The sequence below is a fragment of the Accipiter gentilis genome, chromosome 17 (genome assembly GCF_929443795.1).
Source record: "Accipiter gentilis chromosome 17, bAccGen1.1, whole genome shotgun sequence".
Taxonomy (NCBI): domain Eukaryota; kingdom Metazoa; phylum Chordata; class Aves; order Accipitriformes; family Accipitridae; genus Astur; species Astur gentilis.
In genome coordinates this window covers 12,081,532-12,090,061 of record NC_064896.1, presented here as the reverse complement: position 1 = coordinate 12,090,061, position 8,530 = coordinate 12,081,532, and the positions used below count along the sequence as shown (strand labels likewise).

General features: G+C 46.3%; 1 protein-coding gene across 1 annotated transcript in view; it reads left to right on the top strand.

Moving 5' to 3' along the window:
• The first annotated feature begins 2,058 nt into the window (after positions 1-2,058).
• Positions 2,059-8,530, top strand: part of MOB2 (MOB kinase activator 2) — a 121,403-nt gene continuing 114,931 nt past the window's right edge. Inside the window, exon 1 of the mRNA XM_049820784.1 lies at positions 2,059-2,189. Coding sequence (XP_049676741.1) covers positions 2,173-2,189 — 17 coding nt within the window. The 5' untranslated portion in view covers positions 2,059-2,172. The remainder of the gene's footprint in view (positions 2,190-8,530) is intronic.

Below are 8,530 nucleotides of genomic sequence, written 5' to 3'. Positions count from 1 at the left end.
AAAACGTGTGTCATATGACTGAACACCCTACTCCTGGTACAATGCATCCCACAGTAAAATTGGATGGAGCTCATCCTCAAATGCCCTGCCAAAAATACTCCTAACAAAGGGCAACAAGAAAACATAATTCAAATGAGGGACATCTGTTCTCAAATGTTTGCAGATAATGACTGGATCAAGTGTCTGCATAAAGGATAATTATTTTCTGCAGATGGTTTGATCTGGTATTTTAAACATTGTGAAAAATCCTCATCCCAGCCACTCAGTAAAGTATGAGGGGTTTTGCTGCAAGAGACCTCTTTCTTATCCTCTGCTACATTTTCTAAATGCAAAGATAACTAAAACTATAAACAATTAAAAGATAAAATGTAGGTGTTAAAGAAAAATATTCCATATGAACACAGACAACATACATTTTCAAGTTCTGGTCTTCCATTTCTTATATTACACTGCTGGATACCCAAATAATTATCAGGGTGAAGTTTTGTTACAGGAGAGCGGCAAAACAAAACAGTTACGTGTTGTGCAAAGGGATCCCCAGCAGATTTCAAAGTGAAGGTCAGTTCCAAAAATGGCGGCGCAATACGGTTTTTAATACAAAAGAATTCTACCACCTTTCCTCAAGACAGAGGGATACAAACCAACCAAGACACGTTCTTATTAAATCACTCCCATGACACCCCCTTGCCATGCATTACTAGCCCCAAGATAACGCTGCTGTGTTGGAACTGTTGTCAGTCAGCGTGATGGCTGGAGACCAACTCATCCTCCCTGAACGGGTGGGGCCACGGGTGGGTGCCTGTGGGATGAGGGACCCTGGGGACCCCCACACCCATGGCACCACAGGGCTGGGAGGGCCTTTCGTACCCCAGGCACGGTGGGGTGGAGGAAGTAGGGCAGGGGAGGAGAAAGATGGCTCAAACAGCCTCTTGAGAGACGGTCCTTCCCTCAGAAAGCCGGTGACTGCAGGAAGTCCAATGAAGTAACTGTCACTCTCCCATAACACAAATCGTTTTTAATTAGGACATGTGCCCAAAGCATGCGATCACCCCCAGCAGGTCTGCCTCTGTAAACATCTCCCCCTAAGCAGGTGCTGCTGATGGGGGAAATCAGTGAAGAGGACATCCATCTGGCATTGGAAATGCTGCACCTCAGTGGTTTGCATGGAAGGGATTTCTCCTCTTTAAAACAGTTAGGATCGGTTACACCTCAAAGAGGTGCGGCATCTGTGTGTGCGGGCAGGCATTGTCCGTCTGTTTTTGTGGAGCTAGTAGTTGGTCGATTATTTTTGCAATTAGCGGAACTGAGAAAGGAAGGATTTGGAGTCAAAGAGCAGATTCCGGAGCACAAAGCGCAACCAGGAGCAGAAAGGACGAGGCAGGTGAGGGAGGCAAGGCAGCCAGCCTGTGTCCCGCGTCCAAGGCCCCTGGACTCTCTCAGGGTGCTGGAAGGGGTGAGAGGAACAGCAGCCTGTGTGCAGGAGCAGCTTGGGTCAATGCCTGGGAGCCCCAGGCTTTCATCACCCTCACGAATTAATTGTCTCGCGTGCAGGGTGGTGCAACCACCCTAGTGCTACCTCCGGGGACCTGAGCTCCCCTCAGGGAGTCCGTGGCATAGAGAACTGAACCGCTGAGGCCCCGTCCCAGACAGTGAAACCCCCCCGGGGGGGGGACACGACAGGTAACGCTGGAGGGCCCTGGCCCGGGGACCAAGAGCCCCCAGCCAGGAGGAAGCCCCTTGAGGAGCCCCGCTCCCCTCAGCGCCCTCACCACCGGGGCGTGCCAGGGCCCCCCCAGGCCGTGAGAGAGTCACCGGCCGCGCCCGAACTACATTTCCCAGCGTGCCTCGGGCGTCGGCGAGGAGAGGGGGGGAAGGCGGGGACGCTTCCGGGTTGGCGGCTGGCGGCCGCCAGCGCCGTGTGTTTACTTCCGGCCGCCCCAGTGCGCGAGTGTCAGGCTGAGGAAGGGACCCGGCGCAGCCTGGCGGCCGCCCCGCCCGCACCGCCCAGCCGGAGCCGGGCAGCCGGGGAGGCAGCGAGCGAGCGAGCGAGCGAGCGAGGGAGGGAGGGAGGGAGGAGCCCGGCCCCGGCGCCCGCAGCGGCGGCCCCCATGAGCGGGCGGTGAGCGGGGAGTCGGCGGCTGCGGGAGCTTCCCGGCGCGGCGGGACCCAGCCATGGACTGGCTCATGGGGTGAGTGGGGCCCCCCCCTCTTCCCCCGCGGGCCGGCACCCGCCTCGGCAGGCTTCCCCGCTCCCGGGCAGCCCGGAGCCGCGAAGGAGGCGGCGGGGGGGCCGGCCGGCCGGCCGGCCGTGTGCGGGTAGCCGTTGGGGGCGCGAGGGCGAGCCGTTGGGCGCGTGAGGGGCGCCCGCCGAGCGGGGAGGCGCCGGCCGCCCTGTCGGGTGCGGGGCGCCCCGCGGGCGGCGCGAACGCGAACGACCGCTGGGTTACGGGCAGCGGAGGTGACAGGCGGTGCGTTCGCGTCCCGCGGTGACAGCGGGAGGAAGCGTCAGGGAAGGCGGCTGGGGAAGGCAGGGGCGAGCTGCTCTGGGTGTAGCCGGCTGCGCTGGAGGGAAGGAAGAAGTGCCCTTGTCCCAGGCGGTCGCTCTCCGAAAAAGTAACTTTTCCTTCCTTTTTTTTTTGAGGGGGGTGGGGGTGGGGTATAGGAAGGCCGGGTCTTGCAGGTCTCCCTGCTTCCCACCAATACAGTGTGGGGCTAATCCGTCTGCAACAGAACGTCCCTTTAAACCGAAAGGCTTGCCAAGGTTTAAATGGCTTTCTGTGGAGAGGAAGAAGAGGCCTAGGCGGAGATTAAAGCCAAATCAGAGCCACGCCGGGGGGCTTGGATAGCCTGGGATTAATAGTGCTAATTACATGGAGACGGAAGGTAGGAAGCACTTCGCTGCTGGTTTAGGTCTGAAAACCTCGGTGCAGGAGAGGGAGGTGCAGCTGATGGGAGTGACCTGATATACTACCAGTATCCCAAGCAAGATAAACTCGGTTACTTCTTGCATGAATTGTGCTGGCAACCTGGACTCAGGTGAACTGTGAATAATTATGCTTCAAAATCGCACGAGCAGTAGGTTTATGCTTCAGCAAAACCAGTATTGCAGTGATAACTCGCTGCCCTTAGTTTCTTCTTCACAGTAGTTTGGTCCGGTTCCTGAGTGTGATCTTTACCATCTAAGTTGCCTCCTTTTCTAATGATGTGCCTAGAATACAACATAAACGATTTTGTTGCAGTTGCTAGATGTGGTGTCTTAGAAAGATCACTTGTGTGTGTGTGTGTTGCCTTTTCTCTGCAGCTGAACTGTTTGCTGGTGAAAGTACGGCACTTGTTATGTTTTACTGTAAGTTTGACCCCTCAGTCTGATGGAGGGAATGTTGAATACCTGTGGGGTAGATATTGATGGCTGGGTTTTCCTCCAGCAGGCTGAGCAGCAGAAATGCAGTGTTTGTGGCAAGTGAAGGGGTCTATGTGCCATGTACTGCAAGACTTGTGTCTTGTGAGTCAGAGAGCTGCACTCTATTATTACATGGTCTTAATGAAAATACGAAATACATTGTTTTGATTTGTTTCATAACAACCACAAAGTACAGGTGGTCTGTTATATTTACTTTGTAAAAGTAAAAGCTGAAGTGTCAAAAAGTGCTGCTGTAATTACAAAAAAGACAAACCCAGGACTTATGCAAGACATTTAGATGACTCAAAATGCCTCATTTACACAGTTGTACATATTTTGTGTGAATTATGTTGTGAAGCAGAAAAGAATCAAGGTTTAGTTTAGCCAAACTCTCAATATGTTAAAATGCCAGTTTTCTCATGAAAAATATTTTGGGCTTTTTGAAGTTGCTATGAAAAAATTGGCATTTGTTCTGTTCTTTTTGACTTGGGGTGGGTGGATCCATTCATGTGTGGAAAAAGACTTGCCTGTTTTCCCCATTGTAATGGGAATGGATCCTGAGTCATTTGTGCAGTTCCTCACTTGTTCTTAGCTATTTCCCGATAAGTTTCTTGCCTGACCAAACCCAGTATTGTCTCTCTGACGGTCTTAATGTTTTCTCCTTTAAAACTTTGTGAGTTCTCCTTGTGTGAATTTGGGAGGCGGGAGGTTATGGCAGGAAGGGAGATCATTGATATTTTGAAGAGGGGTAGAAGGCCTGAGGGACTCTTTCTTATTCTGTCCCAAGTTAAGGCTGCTGTTAGCAACTATGTGTCTAAATGGAAACATCCTTCTTGCTGTTTGAGGAAGAAACTGAGGACATTCGCCTGCCAGGGGAGAAGTTTGGGTAATGTCACTTGCTCAGCCTTTCCTTCAGTGAAAACTTTAGCTGTTTGGGTCTCTTGTGTGAGAAGGGAAGGGCTGCAGTAAAACCTGCAGAAATAGTAGGGAAACAGGTCACTCCCAGTACCGATCAGTTTGTGTCGATGTCTCTGGAGAACAAATTGTATTGGTTTGCTTTTTGGTGTTGTCACTCTCTCCTAAGTAAGTGAGTGTCACCACTAATAAAAGTACTGTGATCTTTCTTATTCCTAACTGCTGGTTTGCAGTTACAGCTTTCCATGTGCTTTCCATACCCTTCTTGTATGTCTCATGTTATCGGTTGTGCTTTCTTAATGTTTCGATGTGAGAAACAGCCTCTGTGTTTTAACTTAGTATTACTGAGAAGTTAACCTTCAACTGCAAGTGTGTTAAATTAGGCAGCAGTAACAGTTCCTTCTGTTCTGGAACTCTACCCTTCAAGCTCGTGTTGCATTTATCCGATAGACGATTTAGAGCGAGATCTGCTTTATTCCCTGCTGGTCCTCCCCTTCACTTGTGGTCTCTTGGAAAGTGGGGGAAGGGCAAGTTCTAATCATACGACAAAGGGCAGCAGCCCAAGTGTCTCTGATCGCCTCAGAGTGCTTAATATACAAAAAAGGGAAGCTGAAGCTTATAAACAATAGTGAATTTATTACGGATTAACAAACAGCTATAGGCTTATGTGGTCACACAGCAAAACTTCTCTGGGTGCTGCCTTCTGTTCAGTCAAGTGCTTCAAAATCCAGTCAAGTCCTAGGGAAGAAAGCTGAAAAAAAAATGAGCTGCTGGCATGTTACAGTGCTCTGTTTAGCACCAAAATAAATCCAAAGTCTTTTCTGTGGTTGGTTAGTATCTTTTACCCTTCTGCTGGATGTAGCCTTAATACTAATATTGGTGAAAGACTATGGTTTCCTCAGTGCACTCTCTCAATTGAAGGAAAGAAGAAGAAAAAAAAAAAAGACCAGTTTGAGCCTTTTTGTTGTACATAAGGTATATTTTCAGTGCAATTTTGACTAGGTATCAGTGTTGTTTAGTTGCTTTGCTCACCAGCATCTGACAGAGATCTATATTACCCTCTTTGGAAGAGATTCCAAACTTTTGTGTTACAAATAGCACTGATCTGCTCTTGAAGTTCAGAGCACCAACAAAGGCATTGTTCCTTCAGTTATGAAACTTGCTTTTTAATTTGTTTTAAAGTTCATAATTAAAAGGGAGTAAAACATTAATGGTACTAGTAAAACTGACACAGTGTCAGTTATTTTTAATCTTCAGCTATGATGTCTGATGCGGCAACACATTTTTTCATAATAGAGGAGGATTGTGTACTGTAGCCTTTTTTGTGAACTGTTATGTAAAAAGGGGAGAGAGAAACAAACTGTTTTGCCGACAATTACCTGTTAAACACAAAACATAATTTGGAGCTACATCTGTACTATAAACTTTGCGGGTTAATAGGCTATGCTGATTGAAACTAAGAAAACTGCAACAGTTTAACATAGCTATGATGGCAAAACACCTCTGTAGATGCATCTTAAACTGGGAGTAAAACTACCTCTGCAGAAATGAGCTGGAGAGCCTTTGTATAGGCTGCTTCAAAAGCCTTCAGCATGTAGACCAGACCTATGAAAAGGGACTCTTAGTGAAGGAAATGGGCAGGGGGGGGGGACATCTTCCATTTTTTCCTTTGCAAGAAAGCTTCCGTTTCCATAAACTAATTGTGTTCTGTCTTGATTCTTACTTGAATGCCTCTGAGCACAGGAAAAACTCTGCATCCTCAAGAAGTGAAATGCTACCTCTAAACTCTTCAATAAAGATTATCTTCTGTTGAATGTGTATCAAAATTTCCTCTGCATCAGAGGACTGTGCTATTCCAGGATCAGGGTAAGCATCTCTTGTACTTGTGAGCTGCAGTGTCCACTCCTTTCACAGGCACTTCTGGTACCAGTAAAATGTCAGTGCCCTCATCCATGTGGCTTGGTTTCACTGTGGTACTGAGGACTCTTCTTCTTCCGAGGGAAGACTGCAGCATCTAGTGGCCTGTTAAAAATAAAATTTTAGATGCAAAACTTATGTTGTGTAATAAAACTTTTTTCTTCTGGACAGCAGGGTGTCTAGCTCTTTGGGGGGGATTTATGACAGTAAGAAATAAGTTGTGGGAGCATGCTAACTTTATGCAAGTGTATTATGTCACTGCCTTTCTGTGCCTTATGGTGACTTGACAAAGATTCACAGCTCCTTCTTCCAGACTTTAATTAGAGTGTAAGTGGAGTAAAAGAGAAGGGGCTGTGTGCAGTAGGGATTCCTCTTGTCTTTAATTTTTAAAGTTGTAGGTCTTGCTATTCATATTGTCATACCATCTACTGCTGAATTATCTATTCTTTCATATGTTGCCCTGGTGACTTGGAAAGGAGGGCCTAAAAATGATTGAAGACTATCATTTTCTCATATCCCACATCTTCAGCTTTGAGGACAGTTAGAAGAGCAATAGCTTAGAAAGATCAGGAAAATACAGCTGGCAGAAGAAAAAAAGCAAACTCCTGATCAGAATATTTGTACCTTGTTGTAGTTTAACCCCAGCCAGCAACTAAACTAAGCACCATGCAGCTGTTCAATCACTCCCCTCCCCCCCCCCCCCCAGTAGGATGGGGGAGAGAATTGGGGGTGGGGCGGGAAGTAAAACTTGTGAGTTGAGATAAGAACAGTTTAGTGGGACAGAAAGGAAGAAAATAATAACAATAATAAAATGACACTAATACTAATAAAAGGGTTGGTATATACAAAATGATTGATGCACAATGCAGTTGCTCAGCACTCGCTGACTGATGCCTAGTTAGTTCCCGAGCAGTGATCTGCTCCCCCCAGTTTATATACTAGGCATGATGTCACATGGTATGGAATACCCCTTTGGCCAGTTTGGGTCAGCTGTCCTGGCTGTGTCCTGTCCCAACTTCTTGTGCCCCTCCAGCTTTCTCGCTGGCTGGGCATGAGAAACTGAAAAATCCTTGACTTTAGACTAAATACTACTTGGCACCAACTCAAAACATCAGTGTGTTATCAACATTATCCTCGTACTAAATCCAAAACACATAACACTGTACCAGCTACTAGAAAGAAAACTAACTCTATCCCAGCCGAAACCAGGATATGCCTGAAGACAACACAGCCAGGTTCGGTCTACTCAGGTGCTCTGTGATCTGCAAGATAAAGCAAGTAGCTACAGCTATAAACTGAAGAATGTCTAATCCGATATAATAGCCTTCACACTTGCAAATTTTTTGTAATGTCAATTAATCCATTGTAAACACCACATATATACACTGCCTTGCATAGTCTTCATCTTCACTGCCAGGATAGGTATTTTCCATAATTGGAAATTATGTTGTATTAAGACAGCACAGTAACTGTGCAAATTCAATCTTTTCAAGTATATACTATACTGATGATTTTTAACAAACAGTCAAGAGAACTTCTCAAGGTCTGCACGCTGCTAGATTTGCCTAGTACAGAAGGCCTGTGTGTCATGCATTTATTTTATTTAGCTACAACTGTCAGGGGCTTAAAATAAAGCTAGCAGTTTTTCCACTTGTTTTGGATATAGGATTTTGCCACATTATCCCAGCAGTGATTCTGAAGGCTAGAGGAAAAGTAACACATACTGCTGTTTTGTTGGCTTCCATTTTGCATTTATGGAAGTGTCTTTAAGAAATTTCCTCATAAGGCCTTAAGATGCTGTCCAGTTCAAGATGCACTATGGTGAAATATGAGTAATATTGTTATGCAGAGAAGTCCGAGCCTTGAGCTAGAACAGCTAAGGACAAGATGTGAAAAAAGCACACTAGTGTTCTAGTTCTGAATAAGTAAACATCCAATATGCTGATTTTTAAGCTGATAGACTAAATCATTGTTGCTTTTGAATGGGATGCATTATCATAGAATATCTCAAGTTGGAAGGGACCCATAAGGATCATCAAGTCCATTAATTCTAAGGAGTGCATCCTGTAGTGGGAACAGTAAGAAATCATGCAGCATACTTAGCTGTCAGCTTGTCTGGTGCATAATACAGTTGAACCAAGAAGAGTACTCCTGTCTTTACCTAGCAGACTTTTATTTAAAAAGGTAGCTAATGATTTTTATTCTAGTTACTGTTTGAAACTTCCTAATTATAGCAAATATTTCTATAAAAAGGAAGAAAGGAAGAACATTGGAAGTTCTTCAGCTGCTGTAACCATA